At 38.0% G+C, this 20,595-nt stretch overlaps 2 protein-coding genes across 7 annotated transcripts in view; one reads left to right on the top strand and one right to left on the bottom strand.

Annotated features, from left to right (window-relative positions):
• golim4a (golgi integral membrane protein 4a) overlaps positions 1 to 3,223 on the top strand; it is a 39,033-nt gene extending 35,810 nt beyond the window's left edge. For 5 of the 6 annotated variants that reach the window (XM_038285558.1, XM_038285554.1, XM_038285556.1 and 2 more), the window contains one exon: positions 2,270 to 3,223. In XM_038285558.1, the coding sequence (XP_038141486.1) occupies positions 2,270 to 2,416 (147 nt within the window). In that variant the 3' untranslated portion in view covers positions 2,417 to 3,223. The remainder of the gene's footprint in view (positions 1 to 2,269) is intronic. The other variant, XM_038285557.1, reaches the window with a different exon arrangement.
• A 6,962-nt stretch (positions 3,224 to 10,185) lies between these two features.
• Positions 10,186 to 18,131, bottom strand: LOC119783860. The gene is made up of 7 exons (XM_038285567.1): positions 17,827 to 18,131; positions 17,267 to 17,396; positions 14,524 to 14,617; positions 14,242 to 14,372; positions 12,720 to 12,862; positions 10,622 to 10,819; positions 10,186 to 10,546 (listed from the first exon to the last, which is right to left on the bottom strand). The coding sequence occupies exons 1-7, from the start codon at positions 17,835 to 17,837 to the stop codon at positions 10,429 to 10,431; spliced, it is 825 nt and encodes a 274-aa protein (XP_038141495.1). The 5' UTR covers positions 17,838 to 18,131; the 3' UTR covers positions 10,186 to 10,428.
• Positions 18,132 to 20,595: the final 2,464 nt, after the last annotated feature.

Genomic DNA, 20,595 nt, shown 5'->3' with positions numbered 1-20,595 from the left:
ACTTTTGTTACATGACTCCATCTAAAATAGAATGACTATAGGACCAGTTTGATATAACACAATTTCATACAATATATATAATTAGGGGGTTCCCGCTCCATCTTGTCATCAGTTTGGGGGTCCTTGGCCTGAAAAACGTTGAAGACCCCTGCTGTAGAATGATGAGTTAGTGCTCATTTAGGCTACGTTCACACCGCAGCCTGAAGTGACCCAATTCCGATTTTTTTGCCCATATGTGACCTGTATCTGATCTTTTTATGACAGTCTGAACGACACAGATCGGATTTTTTCAAATGCGACCCAGGCCACTTGGATATGTGGTCCTGAATCCGATACGTATCTGATCTTTTCAAATGCGACCTGTGTCTGTACGGCCAGGTCGCATTCATCCGACCTACACGTCATTGATACTTGACAAATATTACTAAACGTTACTAATCTGCGTCCTACTAAGCGGAGGCGGGAAAAACTAACAACCATGGCGGAAGATAACACAGAGAGCAGTCAATGGAGAGAAAGTGAGGTTGCTGACTTAATTCATATTTAGAAAGCTCGATTCAGACCAAACTCGAAGGGTCTTACCGGAACCGGGGGAGGGTCTTTCTTTTTGATCTTCTTAAAAAGATTTCGTTCGTAATGTGCCTGCTCCTGTTGGAGAAGAACTTAAAGAACGCAATATACGCTGCGGTATTACGAGTCATGTTTACTTCCGCAAACACTGAGGACGCTCGCTACGTGTGACGTCATCGCGTCCTCGAGTGCGCATGCGGGACACTTCGGTTTGACGCATTCAGTTCACGCAGTAGATCACATACAAGTCGCATATACTTGGAAGTGTGAACGGACACGCAAAAAAATCCGATTTCACAAAAAAATCGGAATTGAGCATTAAGGCCTGCAGTGTGAACGTAGCCTTAGAAACTAACCCCTCTATGTTTACTGAAGGTTATAAAGAAACTTCCTCTTCGTTAAGCTAATACTGCACTAACTGGATGTAATGCTAAAATATCCAGCATTTAAAGTTGTTTGAGTAGCAGTGGGAATAAATATGTCCTGTTAGAAAATAATTTATCTCAACAAAATCAGCTGTGCTGCACCCAGGGAGTGGGCCGTAACACCACGGTTCCACCGACGTCATCTGAATGTTTGCAGGTCCTCTCCGTGTCAGAAGTGCATGGGCTGAACAGCTGTATCCTGTTGTTGTGCTTCATAAACAGTGAAGTGCCCTGCAACATGGTTGTTATTAGAACAATGTTCACTTGGGAAGGGCAGACTTTCTCTCAGTTCTTGGCAAGGCAGAAAGTGCAGGAAAGGTTGCCTCTGACTCACCAATAAGTGCCCCTTGTGGGCGGCCATGCATGGAGCTGAGTAGCTGCTGCAGTGCAGCGCAGCACAGGGAAACCGATTGGAGGATTCTTAGTAAGTTTTGTTCAGTTTCCAAAAATTTTATGATGCCTTGCGTTCTGTAAAGGGACCCTAAGTATTTGGAAGAGAAACGGGTTCACCAGCGTGCTTATTGATGCCCATGAAATGCTTTTCTGCACAATTTTAGCAAAGATGCAGAAAGATTTGCTTAAGTCTCACCTGCTAAAAGCATTCAATTTATAGTCTAATCTAAGTTTAACTAACTAAACACTTTAAGATTTGGTGGTTGGAAAGAAATTGCATATTTTTCTGACATCACTCCATAAGAACTGGTTTCCGTTTAGAATTTTATAGCTGGTTGTTCCATAGACCAGTTTGGCAACAGTCAGCCTTGGAGAGACTTTATGCCCCCTGCTGGGGTACCAACAATCTACTACCTTTGCATTTGCCTCCATGTTTTAAATTACTACTTTTTGTAGTCTGAAAGTTTTTTTGTGAAGGAAATGAATCAATTTTAGTTTTGTATTTTTTTTAAAAATTTCCATCAGGATGCAGATATTTTAGCTGCATTTTCTAAGTAATAGAAGCCTGAGGATGAGCTGGTGCTCGGGTGTGTATGCGTCTCTGTGTTGTGTGAGTGTAAGTTGAACCCAGGCCTGCATTAGTTCAGGAAAACCAGGTCAGAAAGGTGCTGGGTTCATCAGGGTGTCAGATTTTCACCTGGGCTTGGCTCATCACCTGCAAAATAACTAAATGAATGGAGTTCTTCATCCTTTATTTCTCAGAAAGTATCATTACTGTTCATCCAGGACCTTTTAAAGGTAATTTGTAGAAATAAACATATTTTATAACACATTATTAAAGAGTCCCTGTTCTATTTTCTGTGCTTGTTTTTGGGGACCAGGATGATACAAAAAACCAGGAAGGAGAAAGGAAGGAGGGGAATCACCAGAACCGAGCACATGAGGTAGGGAATTACGAGGAAGAAGAAGAGGAAGAGGAGGAAGCAGCCGGAGGAAATAAAAGAACCAATCGACGAGCAGAAATGTAGGAAGAAAAGCTGAGGCTGCTTGGACAACCGAGGAAAAGTTAAAACCTGCCATCCACTCAGTTTCCCTTTGGAAAACCTGGAATCCTGCCAGGAATGTGGGAATCCAAACACTGAACACTGTGGAAAAGGACACAACTTTGAAAAAAATAATAAATTCCATATATGATTATGTATTTTCTACTTGTTACATGTTTTTTTTTTTTTTTTGCTCCTCTGGTTTAGAGAATGTAATTTTTCTTTGTGCCAAGTTTGTGTGTATTTAACAAAAGGAGAGACACAATAATGTAATTCTAATATTGTCCGACCCCCTTTTATTTACGACAATTGTTTTTGCAACAATTTCATGTTCATTTTCTACCGCACATTCCCAGGAATCAGCACGTTTTGTTATTTATTGCCGAGCATAACGACACTGACAATCATGAAATGGTGCAACATTTTAAATATTCATCCTATGCTGCTGGAAGGTTGACATTCAGGCTTAAACCAGCCTCCGGACAGGTGGCTGGATATTTCTGTAAAATGACACTCGTGGGCAATGGTGTGCTGCAATGTGCCTTTCGTCTGTTGTAGCCATTTAACATTTAGGAAATAATTTTGACAGAAAAGATGTGAGTATGGCGTCTGAGCTGAGGTTCATCTCAGGTCAGCTGCTGGTGTGAATGAAATTCACATTGTATAGAAAACATTTTTGTAAATTTGTACACCTGTTATATTTGATACAAAACAAAGGGATTTTTTTTATAGTATTAAAGCCTTGTTTGTCATTTTAATGGTGTTTGGAATAAAGAAGTTTCAAATTTTTAAGTTTTGGGTCCATTTATATATTTGAATTAGACAGAAATGAAGCTTAAAAATATAGTCCTGATCAGATATGTTTAACTTTGGATCTTTCTGGCTGTTTTTTAGCAGAATCTCTAACTTTTGAGAAAGTGATATTCTGTGCTAAGCCTTTAAAGTTGGTTTCGGCTGTGTTTTGTGTGTATTTCTGCTTTGATTTGCATCCAATTGATCACAAGAAAGAAACTCGTCACCAAAAAATGGTTGGTCTATTTGAATTAATATGTAGCATGCTGAGTTTTTCGTTCCTTTCAGAAGATCTCCCCAACAATCCATGTTCAGTAAGACTTTGAACATCATGGTGCAGTCTCTGTTTGAAGAGAGCTTTTTACAATTTTAACTGATGCCAAACATTTTAGAGCAGGAAATTTGAGCAATAGACTTGCATCAGCAAAATGTTCTGCAGAACCAGAAACAAAGCAGATGTTGAACACATTCCTTTGGTCTTCTACTTTTAGATTTGTTGCAGGCAAAGGTTTAGATCATCAGGTTTTCAAATGTTGGTATTCAATAGATAATCTTGTTTTTTACTGTAGATATTTGTTCCAACTTCATTTAAGATGGTGAAGGGATGCATCTAAACATTCAGGAATATAGTATCTCTCCAGAACTGGACTTGGGTATTCCTGATTTAGTTTTCTTGATTCTATAAATCAAGCAGCAATCTGGTCTCTGGGTTCCTTGTGAGATTAAACTTCTCTTTCTAAAGAAAATGGTCATTTTGTTATTCAAGGTTTAAGAATGGGTGTAATTACTTTCACCTACTGGATAGCTTTTTTTTACTTTATCACATCCCACCACTAGTCATTTCCTCTCACTAGCTCAGTACGTTAATTACTGTATGGATTAAAATGGATAGGTAAAGCAGTATTTTTAAAATTTGCATAAAATATATAAAATTATATTCCTACAAGTTTATCCAGCTTTTGTTTTATGAGTTTTATTGGTGTTCAGCTATATAAAAGGATGTGTTATGCAGGGTTAGGTTTATACTAAGGAATATGTGTATGTTGTACTTTTTCCTTTTGTATATATTGTTTAACTGTTGGAGGAGGAAAGTTAACTTACATAAATTCACTCAATCTCAAAGTCTCACAATTATTGTATTTTATATTTATGTATATATAGTAAATTATAATTTATTCAAAAAATTGATATTGAATTTTTGTAAAAAAATAATTATGAAGAAAAAACAGTTTCTTGCTAATAACATTTTTATTTGGGAGCTCCCTCAGGCTTGTTTACTCGTTTTATTTATTGATACATATATACATATGTTTTTTTTTTATAAATTATTAAAAATGTCATGATTAGACTTACACTTTGACAACTTTTATCATCACTTTGTATACACAGAGTGTATAAAGCTTTTTATACAGCTTTCATGATATTTCCATTCCTTAAAGTGCAGCAGTGATCAGATGTAAACAGTGTGGGAGAAAAAAAACATGGTGCAAAAAAAATCGCATTGATATGGAAGTTAAGAGCATTAAATATATATGGTGCAACTATGCTGTGTTTTGGTTTGGTGTTGTCAGTTTCATGAAGAGTCTGTGACATGATGATGATTTTCTTTTCTGTCTTTAATGGAAGGGTATGTAAACTTCAAGCATATATATATATATATATATATATATATATATATATATTTCTTGTTAAAAGGGAGTTTTTCCTTTCTACTGTTGCTGCATGCATGCTCGGGATTGCTGAGCAACAAAATGGCAACTCATCGCTGCAAGATCATCCAGGAGGAGCATGTCTTCTAATTCAATGAGTCAATGCAGTCAACTGGTTTTCCTTGAAAGACACTTTTAACCAATCTGACTGTGTTGAGATTATGTGTGATGTGAATTGGTGCTCTCTAAAAAAAACAGAATTGAAAAACATAAGGAGAAATAGTACTTCACAAACCTGTGTGATGATAATTTGATGATGATAATCGCACAGGTTTTTGACTTGCAAAGGGTTTTTTAGTGGGCTAAAGCGTCATCGTTTCAAATAGCTTTTACATAATGTGATAGTTATCAATCAATGCAATTGGGACCTATCAACTAAATCTGCAACTTGTTAGTGAGCTTAAGATTTCCGGACATTGTAGAGGTTTTTCAAGGACTTCTGACACAACTGATGATAAGCCACATTTTATTCCTGCAGGCTGATCACAAAGCTTTCATATCAGCCTTTAATCTCTTCTTCGTCAAAGTGATTGCATTTCTGCATCCTATTCAAGTGGTTGTTTTCTTTTAGAGGTGAGATGTCATCTGCTGATGAGGGAGATTAACAGATATATCAGGATTTTCATGACGGAGAAATGTTATTATGGTTTTTATAAACAGCATTTATACTTGACAGGCAATCTCAGTTAGATCATCTCTCTTCTCTTCAATCCTGCCTCTTTGCTACTGTCATCATCCCAGTGGATCTCATTTTTCTCCACCCTACTGCTTCTTGTTTTGCTCCTCTCCGTATCCCTCCTGTCACCATTACTCTATACTTGGTAGACAGCAGATTTCCCTTTTCCACCCCAAAGGGACAGAGGGATGCAGAAGGAGTGCACCACTAACAAGTGTCTCATTACTGTGCTAATAGTAGGCCACAGGGAGATGTACACACATTTTTATTTTTTTTATGTTAACGAAAGGTGGCTCCTCTGCTGTTCTCCGCATTCCTTCTTGTCTATCAGTTATTTTATGGATGAATTACCAGGAGTGAATAAATTGAACTTGCTGATAGCCTGGAGCCAAAGTCTATGAAACCCCACATGATTCCCACTGGTTATCGGAGGTAATCAAGCAATAAGTTCTACTGTTAGCTGAAACTTTTTGTCCTGGATTGCAGTGATGATGAAAACAGCAGAGTTCCTTTTTACAAAGATAAGCTGTGCTTGACCTGGATTGTTTGCGGTATAAATATCCAATTAGCTCATTATCCCATCCATCTGCAGCCTCCCTCACTCTTCAGCTGGAGACTTGGCTAGTTCAACCAAACTCATGACTGCACAAACAATATTTTGCAGTTAAGCAAGTCCTGATGAGGCATGTAACTGCATTATATGTAGGGCCGTACGCCCTTGTTAGAGCGCCAATGTTGCTTACGTTGTAGTGTAGTTTATTCTTCTGAATTACAGAGTGCTGAGCTGTTTCTGCCTTTGTCAGTGTGCTCATTGTTATTATTTATGGGCCGCTGCCTTGGTTGCATGTGTGGCAGCTATTCATATTTATATAGACTGCAATATCAGATGGCTTAGTGTGCTTATGTGAGAGGCGAACGCTGAAACTGAAACTATTGTTAAACAGAGCGGAATGCTCCATTGTATTAATAAGTCAATAGGAGGTGGGAAAGCTCCACAGTCCCTTTATATTTGAAACCAAACACTTTTAAAAGAAACATATAATCTTTTTTTGACATCAGACCTTTTTGTTTTTGGTAAGAACAACCAAATACTGCTTTTTGAGAAATGTCAGAATAATGAGCAGGAAATCTATTTGGCTTTCTTCAATTTTTATTTTGATATATTTCTAAACATTTGTTAAAGTTAGCTGCCTTCTAAACCATTTAGGTCAAAAGTATTGGTTTTCCATCCACAGACTTCCTATAATAGTTTGATTGAACTTTGGCAAATTCCTCCTGACAGAACTGGTGGAAGTGTGTCAGGTTTTGTAGGCAACCTTGTCTGTACACAGCTATGGCTACAACGTTCACAAAACAACTGAGGCAACGCTGAAACTTTATTATATTAAATAAACTACTCACTACTTATCTTAGGCAGAGAGTCCAATATGAAAATCAGTTTGTGGTCAAGTTAATGTTCTTTCTGTTGTTTTGCTGTAAAACATCCACAGGATGCCGGCAGCCCTGTAGTTCAAAGCTGGGGTGCTATCGTATAAGTCTCATTAGCTCGCCCAAAAATGTAACAATTAACATTATGGTTAAAGAATTTGTAACATTTGTTTCATGAAAACACATGACATTTCTGAGAAAATCTGTGTCTATGATTGCATTTTCAAAGTAAAATTTTTATTTCTTGCTTTTGCCGTTATTGCTTCCTCTTCTCAGAGCTTTTCAGTCCATGTTGGTCCATGATTCATTTTACTGTGGTGCTTTTACATTCTCTTACTAGCTTTATCTTCACAAGGTCTTTATTTCTGGAATACAGAACCCATCTTTTTCCAGATTGGTATGATGGCTGGTTCTAATTCTAATTCTATTTGTACCAGCATGTAAATGAAGCTTAAGCTTCACCTAAACCAATCATCTTTCCAGATCCCCTTCACTTCAATGCAATTCAGTTTATTTGTGTAGCTCCAATTCACAACAAATGTCATCTCAAAGCACTTTACAGTTAACCAAATCATACAGTGTAATTGATTCAAAGTTTTCTATCTGAGGAAAAGCTCCTGGTCCACCCTCTCTTTCCCATATGCAAGCAAACTTTCACCCACCTCCATCCCATTTCCCCATTCCTCATTCTCAGTCTCACTCACCCTCTGGCTTATTCCACCATCACTGTCCGGGCCCCAGGATTCAAGTTTGTCGGGGCCCGGTGGCCAAATAACATATTTGGTTTATGTCTTCATCTGCTTCTGCCTCCTTGAACCCCAGTCGGCCTCAGCAGATGGCCGCTCACACTGAGCCTGGTTCTGCTGGATGTTTCTACCTGTTTAAATTGAGTTTTTCTCTCCACTGTCGCTACAAGCATGCTTGGAGTGAGGGATTGCAGATAGTCAATGAGTCCTTGCAATCAGCTGGTTTTTCTTAGATAAAAATATTTTGAAGAATATGATTATGTTACCTGCATAAATAAATTAAGTATTTTCTAATTCTAGCTTTTCTCTGTGTGAGTCTTTCAGGTTGAATTATATGATCAGATTAACATGGAAACCTCGGCTGTCTGGGAAAAGTACACAAATATAGAGTCAGATCTGTGGAGACCCACAACTTCACATAACATCATACAATAATGCTTTATGTTGCCTTTAAAATCAATTTAAAATACTAAAAAAACATGTTATCATGTTTTTCCTCCAAAATTTACACTAGTATTGTGTAAACCTCTGTCTTTGGAGAAAATTTGACAACTTTGAACAATTCACTCCTTATTCTGAAATGTATAAAACAGATCATGGTCATCGTAGTTGACCTCAAACAAGAAAAAATGAAACTGATTTAATCAGTAGAATAAATCCTAATCTATTTGTACACTGTATGTAAATATCTGGTTCTAACTGTAAATGAACAATTACTGTTTTTATGATCAGGTAGCACACACACCTTTATCTAGATTTTTAGTAAATCCAGGCAGATTGAATGTAGTAAAATCCTCCTACTCTTTTCTTTGCACTTTGTGTGTGCATGTGTGCATGAAGCTGATGGGTCATTACCCTGTCAGCAGGAGGACATGAGAGGCCATTATCCAAAGGAGTCTGAACTATAAATATTTGATAAGTCTCTAAAGAGGATGTCCAGTATTTCTCATTTTATGTCATCTGACCCAGCTACTATTTGAAATCATGGAAATATACAGGAGGTCACCAAAGCGCTCTTCCCCCTATGAGCTGTCACACATTTCCTCCAATTATAGCACTTTGTGTCAAAAACAGTATCTTATTGGAATTTTATATTACTGACCAATACAAAAATATACAGATATTTGAAGAGGAAGTGAAGGAAGAGGAGGGGAAGGATACATGAAGAGGAGGGGAAGGATACATGGGCTGCTCAGTGGAACGATGGGAAGGTTTGGGGTTCAATTCCTGGCCTGGGGGTTTCTGCATGGAGTTTGCATGTTCTCTCTGGGTACACTGGCTTTCTCCACAGTCCAAAAACATGACATTCAGATTAATTGTCTTCTCTACAGTTCTCCTTAGGTGTGTGTGTGAATAGTTTTTTTTGTCTCTGTGAATAAGGTGATGAATATTTTTATATTTACCCTAGCAAAGTTAATATTTTGTAAAATCAGTCAATTCAGAACTGCAATCTTTCTGGGAGAAGCTCCACTTGCTTTGAACATCTAGAGAGGAAAGTGTGAATCAATTTCTGATGAAACAGCATCCAATAGCCTTAAATACCAAGTCTGGACTCAGTTGGATCTAGGTTGGGACTTGGACTGTACCGTTTTAATAATAATAATAATATAATATAATTTTTACCATTACATTTTAGTTTAATTATTAGTGATGTTGCTCTGGTGGAAAGTGAACCTCTGTCTCAGGCGCTTTCCTTCTGAGATTTAATGATAAAATAGTGAACTACTAATTGGGAGAATTAAGTAAAATAGACCAAAGGTAAACAGAAGTACTAGGTACTAATATAGATAACACTTTCCTGAGTTTTCTCTTTAGAAATATGAGAAGATCCTGTGTCCTGTTCTCTCCACTTCTTAATCATGCATTAGTGTCATTTGAAGTTTGCAGTGTTTAAGTGGCAAAATGTAAAACATTTCATTGAGTATGAATCTGTTTAATAGGTGCTGTACATCTGTATTAGAAACCTAATTTCTGTAAATTTCTGTAAAGAGTTTGAGCTGATCAAGACAGGTTGATCCATATTTGCACCAATTAATGAACTGAATCTCAAGGCTTATGAATTATGACCAAACAAACATGATACTAAATATGAGAAGTTCAAATGTTGTTTCTATTTAGTGGGGCTGGGTTCAGATTTACAGATGAGGGTAGGAGCTAGAAGCAGAGCTGCCTGCCTCCTTTTTGAGGTTTTCTGTTCATCTCCCCTTGGGAGGAGACCCCACTAAAACATTTCAGGCTGCAAACTTCTTGGGATCCATAAAGTAAATCCCAGTTAATCACTTAAGAGATAAATCTCCTCTCTGTGTTTTTGGCTTTTACCTCCAAGACCATTTTTTTAACTAGTAAAATGCTATGAATAGATAGATGAAAGGTTATACAAATTATTATACAAACTTCTTTATTAAGTATAAAATATGTCACTTATAAAATACAAGCCAAATTCAGACATGATTCACTCAAATTAACATTTTTCATCAAGTATCTCACAAGCAGTTTTTGATCATTTAAATGAATCATGATATCGTTACTCCACTGACTGTTGTTTGAGGAAAATGACAGAAGTTTTCTGTGTTGTTTCACACGTTATAAATGTAGCTGAATTGAATATCAGAATTAAGTCTGTTTGCATTCTTCACTGAAAAAGAGTCATAAAATATTGCACAATCTGCTGGTTTCCGGGCCCTTTACTCGGAGAGGCAACAAGTCTCCTGGCAACTTTGGAATGCCGTCCAAAACCTCAAGATTTGGCAAACAGGAGAAAACACTATAAAAAGAGAAAAAGCAGCAAATAAAGATATCGTCCTAGGGATGAATGTTATTATAGCCTTTCTCTACCCACTGTGCACGGTAGTCCAGGCTGAAGGTCACCGGGTTGCGGGTCAGGTTGAGGGAGCGCAGCGGGCTGCTCCCCAGAGCCCCCAGCCCCCGCAGGGAGCTGATGGCGTTCTCCGATAAAGTGAGATGCTCCACCGCTGGAAGTTTTGGCAGCTGACGCAGACACACCAGGTGGTTACGATGCAGGTTTAGCATTTTGCACCTGCTTGGACGAAAAACAAACAGGACTTCTTGTTTGCACTGAAGCGTCATCATATTTATAAAGGGTCCTAAAAGCCCCAGAAAAGGAGATAATGGATGTTGTAGCAGATAAAATAGGAACATTGTTTCTGATATGGGAGAGATTTTTTTTTATTTTTTTAAGGGTAGAATAAAAAAGTTAAACAAAATTATTAATTCATCCATATCCTCCAGTGTATTGCACCAGAGTCGTGGTGGGGTATTTACGCCATTGCACAGAGCATGACAAATCATATAAACTTTTAAAAAAGAGACAATTTTAGCAACTATAAGGTCTGATAACCAACAGGATAAAGGAAAATACAGGCAGAACTGAAGAGCAACGATCATCATGAAAGCCTAATATGGATTCTGCTTTAATTCAGAGGGGTGAAAAGGTTTCTCCAAAAGCTGTTGTCTTTAATTACACCTTCAATTAAATATATCTGTGAAGATTCTCAGTCATCCAGGTTGTGGTGAAGCTTGAAAGTTTCAGTTTAGACAACTGGACGTTTCTAGAAGACGTTTCACATCTCATCTAAGAGGCGCCTTTTACTCTAAATTTTGTTAATGGGGTTGTTGATAGGGTTGCTAGTTCTCTGCATACTGCCTTAGGCAAAGTAGCCCCTTTGAAAAAGAAAAACTTCAAAAATAGAGAGCTGGCTCCCAGGTTTAATGCAGAGCTGCGCACTTTGAAGCAAAATGCTAGAAAACTGGAAAGAAAATGGTGCTCTACATGCCTACAGGAATCCTACCTAGTCTGGAAAAAATGTTCACTGCTGTATAAAATGACTCTTCATCAAGCAAGGCGGTATATTTCTCCTCAGTAATAGAAGAGAATAAGAATAAACCTTTCCAACCTAAAATAAGCCCCAGTGCCTTTTCTGAGTTGTATTTTATTTTTTTTTCAGCCTTAGGCATTGTAATAAAACAAAATCAGTGTCCAAACTTAAAAAAAATTTATATGACCATTGTTATTACTCTACTTGGAGCTGCGAGCATTGATCCATTTCCAGCTGTGTATTTCACTCTTATGCAAGCCAGTAACACGGCTCAGCCTAATATAAACCAGCCATGTCTACCATTGTTTGAAACCTTATTTCATTTGCTACAAAGCCAAACAGCCCATGTGGTCTTAACCAATAACAGCAGGACTCTATGAGGCATAATATCGCTCTACTAGGTGCGTCATTGGCTGACATACAAGGACTGACTGTCCCTGACTAAAATCGTGTCATTTAAAGATGCAGATACTTTTGTCTTGTAGGTAAGAAGACGATGTAAAGAACCATAACAAACATTGCAGGCTAACAACTGAGGAAATAATTATTAGGTAGTAAATATCAGCAAGATGCTAAGCATTAGCTATGACCAACTAACTTTTCTGATGTCAACATCCGGATGTTATGGGAAATTTTCTCATCATGGAATATTTTTATCACGGATATGCTGGATTACTTTTAATCTGTGGACCCTAATGAACGAATAGAGTATAAACAATTGAAGATTGGATTTATAAAATGGCTTCTGTACGCCTTCAAATGTATGTTGTTGTGTTTGTCATTTTTTTTTTTTTTTTTTTTTTTTTTTTTTTTTTTTTACAGTGTCCTGTCTGGCAAGGTGGCAATAAGAATAATTGTCTTGATGCCAAAAGAAGCCCAACAGATTTTACTTTCACAAGTGTAGCGGTATCGCAATTGCCATACCGCTCCACTTGTTTCATGTATATATGTGTTTGTCATTTTTACGTTTTGACGTGCTGCTATATCTGTGTTAATTGTGCATTGGTGCTTTCTATGACCAATAATTTTCGCCGGCGATCCGCGAGTTTGGAGAGACTAGACAAGGGAGTTATCACACATTCTTACCAGAGCAGGCTTTACCTTGGCAGACGTACTGAACTCAGGTCAGTGAGTGAATTGTCGATCAGCTGTAGTTTCTCTACACGGATCAAGCGTCGAAGGATACGAAAAAAGTTTTCCCTCTGGTAGGGATCCCCCAGGTCTTGGTAGGACAGATTTAGCTCCTGTGGAGAGGCAGTTAAAACAGACATTAGCAGGTTTCAGTGCCTCCTCTCTCTCTATTCTATTTAGGTTTTATTTTTTGGCAAGAAAGCAATTAAGTCACCTGCATTTTTATTGGCAGCCCTGGTAAAGATGCATTGATGAAACCGGAATTTGTTTAATCTTTCAGTTTAGCTTCATAGTCTTACAGTGACTGAACAAGAGTTATATAAACAAGTTTATATTGTCATTGGAAATTGTTGACCCTCTTCTATCATGCATTCATTATTGTTTCTTCAATTGTTTCTTCTGCCTAAATTTACTTTCCAATGTTTTATTAGCATGTATTGCTTTATCATAGTATTTGAAAGAAAATAAATTTGCAAATGAACTCTATGTTATGTCTGTCTGATTACATTATTTTAAACAGTAAACAGTTACTCAGTTCTTAAATAGCCTTTTGGCCAAATAATTCTTGGGCGTTTTCTGTTACTCTATTTGAGATATACTGAAGAAGTGCAACTTTTTCTTGAAACCTTGAAAGAGTTCATTACATAAAACAATTTTGGAAAAATAAAAGGTATTTTAAAAAAAGCTGCTAACCTCTAACGGAAAATTAGAAATGGGTGATCAGTAGTGTTGCACCAATGCCATTTTTTGGCCCCGATACCTGGCTGTGCAGCATTGGCCGATACCGATTGATCTGTGTGTGTGTGTGTATGTATGTATATGAAGAACTGCATGCTACTTGGATGTATAATAATTGCCATCATGGCTTTGTCAAGCTGCTGCCTACCTTTGTGAAGCAGGAAAAAGACTAATACAAAGTGAATCCAGTAGAACTTTTTATTGTCTACCTGGAATGGGTGACAATAGCTGAATGAACTTTTGTCGGTACTCGCCGATACCAATACCACCATTTTAGTGCAGTTTCAGGGCCCTGCCCGATACTGGTGTTGGTATCGGTGCAACACTAGTGATCAGTGGGTATTTTTACATGACATCGATCCAAATGCAGCCATATCATGACAGAAAAAGTTAATCAGCTACAAATTTGACCTTTCAATTAGTCATCTTAATCCCCGGACCCAAATCCTGTTAAATATCTTTTAAAAGAGACCAACACATTAAACAGGACACATGATAGAGAGAAATTATGTAAAGAGGAAAGGTTGAGGTATGCCCTTGAGGCCAAAGATTTTTTTTTTCCGGGACTAATCTGCATGAGTGCCTATACTGTAACGGTGGTACACTGAATTTCAGACAGAGTTATCTTATAATGTGAAATCATTAGATGTTGGAAATTGCATAAACATTGAGGCTACAATGCAGGATGAATTTATTACAGCTTTTTACACATCCTAACTAATTCAGTCAATAAATGCAGCGTCCTGTGGCATACCAGACAGTTTTCCCAATTTTCCTTCAATCTCTCCTCCCAGCTTTGTCCTTCCTCCTCTCTCCTCTTTCTCCTTCCTCTGTTTAAACAGAAATCTCTTCCCTCTCTAAAATGAAGGTCTTCCTCTGATGGTCCTATTTATGAAAAAAAAACAACAAAACAAACTGATTAATTATAATTGCAGCTTTCTGATATCTGATGTTACAAAAGTCTCCATAAGCCACCAATAATTAAACATATTACATCAGTTGATTAACATTGTAGATATTTTAGGGGATGACATGCCTTCTCTAACCCTGGGGCAGGTCAGCTGGTCGCCGGTGACATCGCACTGCTCCAGGCGGTGCCATGGTACAAACTGGAAGCGACTTGAAGGAAGCTGTAAAGGAGAAGAGGAAAAGGGCAGGTTATGTGCTAGTCTCAGTTAAGCACTTTTAATACATGTCATTATCAATATCAATAACAGCAAACAACCAGTACATAATAGTCTAAAGCATGGGATTAACTGATGATTTCAACAGTAAATCATGTTTTTCACCCAAATTTAAACCAAATTCAACACAGAAAAGAGGATATACTTATGTTTAATGTACTATAGCTCCCCAAAAGCCAAACTCCACAATTAGGCCCAATCAATGCACCATTTTAAAGGCAATTATCAAGCAGCCACCTGTTAACTTGAGCCTGAGACGAGCCGCTAAAGGCTGCTTAATCTTAAGATTTAATGTAGGACATTTTAAGAAACATGAATCAGCCTGCAACAAAATTTACAATTCCTTCTTTTTTTTCCATTTTGTGTTTTTAGTGGTAAGTGAAGTTGCGACTATCCATTTGTTTGACCCTTTTCACCCCTCAGACTCACTCTTGTTCACCTCTGCTTTACCTTTGTAACTTCACACCCACATCTATTAACACACAGACACAGGAATGATCCTAGTGCACTTGACCACTGCACACCTGCTGACAGAGTGGACACTACTAAAACAGTCCGAAGACACCTGATCTTGTCGAATAAAATTAGTAAACCACTAAAATATTCTTAAAAAAAGAAGAGAAAATTGATTATTTCATTGACTGTCAAAAAGAAAAGAAATAATTCCAACATGGTTTATGAAATGTCTACCCCCACATTTTTGAGAAATCTGATGCATTCATGCGTATAAAGTCCTTTTGGTTTAATCAATAAAATCCATTTGCAGAATTCACGTACAAAGAGTCCATGTCTTAGAAATTAAACTTGGCAGATGCTACAAAGAAGGTTCACAGCCAGAGCTAATATAAAATGTCTAGAATGTGCAGACCTTCAACCTAGACTTTGTGGCAGAATGACATACAGAATCGATGGGGCTGATTGTAAATGTAAAAAAACAATGTTCAGGTTTGTATTCATAGGCAGTTGAAACTCCATGTGTGCTTTTCTTTTTGCTTGGCACTGTATCATGCTGGTTTATTGCATAAAATCCAAAGAGCAGAGACAGACTTTGCAAAGTGAGGAAGTGTTAGGAAACCCAAACACATTGTGCACACTTTTTGCAAGGCACAGCAAGAGACAAAAGATGAATTGGACTAAAGCGTGCCTTTTGAGTAGGATCTGCAGAAAGATCTATATACTGTAGATGTTATATAAAAGGAAATTTCTACTTGGAGAGAAAAAGAAAAAAAGGTGAAGAATTTTCCTTTTTCTGTTGACAGCATGAAAGTAAAAAACTTGTAGATAGAAAAACAATGAATGAATAAAATAAAAAAAAGGTTAATAACAGTATAAAGGATGAAAAACTAAGTTTCCCTTTACAAAATTAAAAGCATTGGAGCAAATCCATCTGGACAGGTTCTTATTTGTTGAAATGTAAGAAAAAAACACATTCAGTCTAAAGAATTCCGAGTGAGCCCAGCCTTATAAGCACTACTGTTTGCAAAGTTGCAACTGGTTGCAGAAAAACAGGTTGCTCCAATGCAAACAAGGACCAAAGGATAGATCATTCTTACTCTGACTGCTTGTTTCCGGATGGGTGACTCCTGATAGCAATGACAGTATTGTAAGGAATGACAGATGGACCCTACCCTGTTTAAAGATGAATTGTTTCTCTTTAGAAAAATAGCTTCCTTTGCTCCTCCTTTAAACCAGTGTTTCTACCTATCCAGGATGAGAACATTGTCAACCCTTAATGAGTGACCGTTGGCCTAGAGATGAGTGTAAACTGCTGGATCTTGGACTGATGATGATGTTCTGTGCTGGGCCATCCTTTTGGCCAATGGCTGCTTTGTTTCCCTGATATTTCTCTGGTCACAGTCCTCCTGATATTTAAAGGCATGACAGCATATACAATATTACCCTGTTTGTGTCAGGGACCCGGATCATTGGTGTCAAGCAGTCTTTGCTGTTTTTCTTTAGGGTTGGAAAGCCACTGGGACGTCATGTGTAGAAAACACCTCTGTGGTCCTGTTTGGGTTTCTTGTCTACTTTAAGAAAATCCCAGTTAGGACAATTGTTTTTAGGCCTGTCTTATGTGTAATTTCTTCTTCTCCCGTGTGTCTGCTCTGTTATAGAGTCCTGATGACTTCAGTCTTGTGCCCAAAAGGGTAATGAAAGCCAGACTGCAAATACTGGTCTATTTGTGTAGGTTTGTTGTAAAAGTCTTTTTCTAACTGTCTTTAATCTAAAACTGAGATGTCACTGTCCAGGATGACTATCCTGCTTGCATTTATTGCATCTTTTTGTGTGAACTTTATTAACTTATCCACAACGTTGATGTGATTATGGGGAATGTTGGACTCCCTGAGAAGTTTAATCATTATACCTGAACCAATTGGTTTGCTGGTCTCCCTGGAAGAGACATTAAAGCTCTCTTTTCTACCACTTCCATGTACAGGTTTGGAACAGTAGGAAAAACTAGAGCTCCCATAGCACACACATGTTTCTGCCTATAATTATCCCCCATATGTGAAATCCAACATTCATTATTGAGATGCTGCAGGGCATAGGAGCAAATATGGAGCTTAGCAGCAGAAGTTAGTGTGTGTTACTCACAGGTGTAGAAACCAGTCCAGAATCAGGACTGTGGTCCACTGACAGAGGTGTAGGTCTAACAACGAGCTCTGAATACTGGGATGAGTGGGATTTAGGAAAGCTTCCGCTGAGAGTGTTTACACCAGAAGAACTGACAGGAGAAAAAAAAACAAAGGAAATATGAAAAAACAAAAAAACTGAGAGGAGAATGGTGCGCTACCACATTCTTCCTCTCTGGTTTAATGAGAGTTGTATGCTCTGTTATTGTAATGTAAGCCTTGTGTGTGTGCTGATGGACACCCTGACCACTGGCCGGGTGGTTAGAGTTACAGTGAACAGGGCCTGACAATGCAGATTAGGACCCGTTGCCGTGGCACCAGTGGATATCTGAGCAGGTGCTGTTAGCTTATAATAGTCCCTGTCTGCAGGTGATAGATGGACTCTGGTGTTTCTATAATTTATCCTTCTTGTTTTCTGCTTTATGCAGACCATAATAAAAACTGAAAAGATAATGATTAAATATATTCTGTACATTTATTTAAAAAGGAAAACTATCCAAATTTGTTCTGAATGGTACATACCTTTCTGACATGTCCCAATCGCCTTGTGATGGACTCTCCTGCCCTTTAGTAAAACATTCTGAGCTGTTCGCTGAAGTGCAGCAGCCAAGCAGCTGTTACCCATGGAGCCCGTTGGCTTTGTTAATATTCACTCAGAGAAAGTTCACCGTCACATCAGCTCCACGGCCCAGAGTCTGACACCGGAGCGGACCTGCTGTCACTGAATGAGGCTGCTTACCGGAAGCTGTACAAAAGCACCAAGCTTTCGGTTGCCAGGCAATCAGGGTCACCTTTTTCCTGACCCCATCTGAAAATACCTTAAAAAGAAAAACTCCAGTCCCTACATTTTTTTTATTTTATTTTCCTTTTATTTTATTTTATTTTTTTTATAATTTATTTGTTTAACACAACAAACTAAATGATTTTTCAAAGTCATGGTGGGACAAAATTGACTCTATGCTAAATTGAACTTCAAACAAAGACTTTCTGAAACAGTTTGATAAAAAGAAGGACTTTTCCAATGATAAAATGTTTGCATGTTAACGTGATCTGATTGATAATATCTGACAATAATTTTCAAAAAAGGAAGTGTTAAACTGAACTATTTTATCACCCATTTACTTAGTTCATAATGCATAGTTAGCATGTTAAAGAAGTCTCTCCTACTGGAAACGTTTTACGTCTTGAAATAGATGCTGAAGCAAATTTCTTATGTTTTTTATTTTCATGTGTTAATCATAATAAAAGCGGTTTCCTGTATACCTTTTAATGTGATTTAATGCCATTTCCTCACACCTCATCAGCTCTCATCAGGTTTGTCCGACAGCCTTCTCTGCTAAATGCCCCAGATGTTACCCTGCAGGTCTGACCTTTGGTCCAAGATGGCACCAAATACAGTTATGAACTTATTTTCAGTTATAATCTTAAACAAATAACTGATTTACTAATCATATATTATTAACTGAGGTATCCCATTTAAACTGAAAGAATAGTTGATAAATTAACTAATCGACAGATTTACAAAATAATAGTCGGTTGCAGCCCTGACTCAAACACTGTATTGTTTTATGGACATTTTTTCCCATGCAAAGAACTCCAATAACAACACTGAGCAGATTAAAATCAAGTGGGCTGCCCATCCTTATCCCTCTGCTTTAAATCATCATAACGTATCCTCTAGTGAACTGTTATTTTGCACCCCTGTGATCTATGTTGTCCATAGTTTCAACACCTGGACCTCCTGGGGAAGTTGTTTTGCAGGGAAGGATATGATTAAATTAAATTCAGTTATCCAAACAAAACAGACCAAATAAAGAGCCCAATCTAATCTGGATTAGGGAGACTGGGAGCTTGCCAGGGAGAAAGGTTGAGGCTGGAATCCACGGGCTCAGCTGGGCTAAACCCAGAAAAGCTACAGGAAGCCTTCCTCTTTACTGCCCATCCCCTGCAATGAGGAACATTAGTATTCTGTAACATCCAAACTGGGTGCCAGGCTAGATGGGTGGCCTTGAAATGCTGCTTTCTAGAAGACTGTGGTTTTGGGAGCATAGGATATCACTGCTTGGTAGGATATGGAGTGGGTGAATGAGATTAACTGAGACCAGTTAGATGTACACATGTGTACATGTACTGAGCTTTTATGCAAAGCTTGAGGACTATTAATCATTGATTTTATTGGAGCGCCTGAAAAACTGGATCGACCTTTCTGGGACAGGACTGGACTGGTTTAAATCTGATATCAGCAAAATAACATTCATGGTTCCTCAAGGCTCCCTTTTGGGGCCCTTCCTATTAAACATCTTCATGCTCCCCTTAGCTCAGATGATAGAAAAACAAGATCAGTAACCAAAACTATGCAGCCGACACTCAGCTTTAGATCGCAATTTCATCAGGTGACTATGAACCCATCAGAGCCTTGGGTATATGCTCAATATGTGGATGCACCATAATTTTCCCTGAGGTAATAATCTTTGGACCAAAGGAGGAGAGATCGAAAGTTAGCTCAAAGCTTCAGCTACTAGCTAGAAACCAGTGATTGTGGCCAAAATCTTGGTGTCATGAGGGACTCCGGTCTGAACCTTCAGAGGCTAATAAAGGCAGTTACTAAGTCAGCCTTTTATCACCTGAAGAACATTTATAAGGTTAAGGACTAATGCCCAAGCAGGATCTAGAAAAACTCATTCATGCATTTATTTTTGGTAGAATTGATTGATGCAACAGCATGTTCATAGGTTTTGCCTAAAAAGTCCATCAGACAGCTGCAGCTGATCCAAAACTCTGCTGCCCATGTTCTCACTAGAACTAAGAAAGCAGAGCACATCAGCCCAGTTCTGAAGACCTTCCACTGGCTCCCTGTAGCTCAGAGAACAGACTTTAAAATCCTTCTGTTAGTCTATATATATTTGAATGGATCAAACAACTCAACTTACTGCAGCGTCGCTTCTGCTCGAACAACCTTCTTGTTTTCCATGTCTACATTCTGCACTTTAGATAGCCTTTTGTAAGAGGAACGATAGGAACATAAGACAGAAGCTAAAAATCTCTTACCAGCTGGTACAAGAAAAGTTACCTCCTATGATGAGCTGTAGTTCCTCAACATGAAAGCTGCTTGATAAAACACATATTGGACCCGGGTGATATTAGTATTGATACATTTTGCAGCTGTTGCATTACATTACTCTCTTACATCTAGAACTTCATGGTTAAAATACTGTAAATGCTTAAATTAACCTCCTTCTTTTTGGATGCTTGTTTGTTTTAAGGAGTTGGGTTACGTCCCTCCAGGGATTT

Source organism: Cyprinodon tularosa, unplaced genomic scaffold, assembly GCF_016077235.1.
Source record: "Cyprinodon tularosa strain WSP-4 unplaced genomic scaffold, ASM1607723v1 ctg211, whole genome shotgun sequence".
Lineage (NCBI taxonomy): Eukaryota > Metazoa > Chordata > Actinopteri > Cyprinodontiformes > Cyprinodontidae > Cyprinodon > Cyprinodon tularosa.
Note: the sequence above shows the minus strand (reverse complement) of the source record. Positions and strands in the feature narration are given on the sequence as shown.

Bases quoted from the DNA above. Each gene is read 5' to 3' on its own strand.
- LOC119783860 (XM_038285567.1), bottom strand. The intron at 14,618-17,266 runs GTGAGTAACACA...TCTCCTTTACAG, and splicing joins CTGGACTGGTTTCTACACCT to CTTCCTTCAAGTCGCTTCCA. The intron at 10,547-10,621 runs GTGGGTAGAGAA...CTCTTTTTATAG, and splicing joins AGCCTGGACTACCGTGCACA to TGTTTTCTCCTGTTTGCCAA.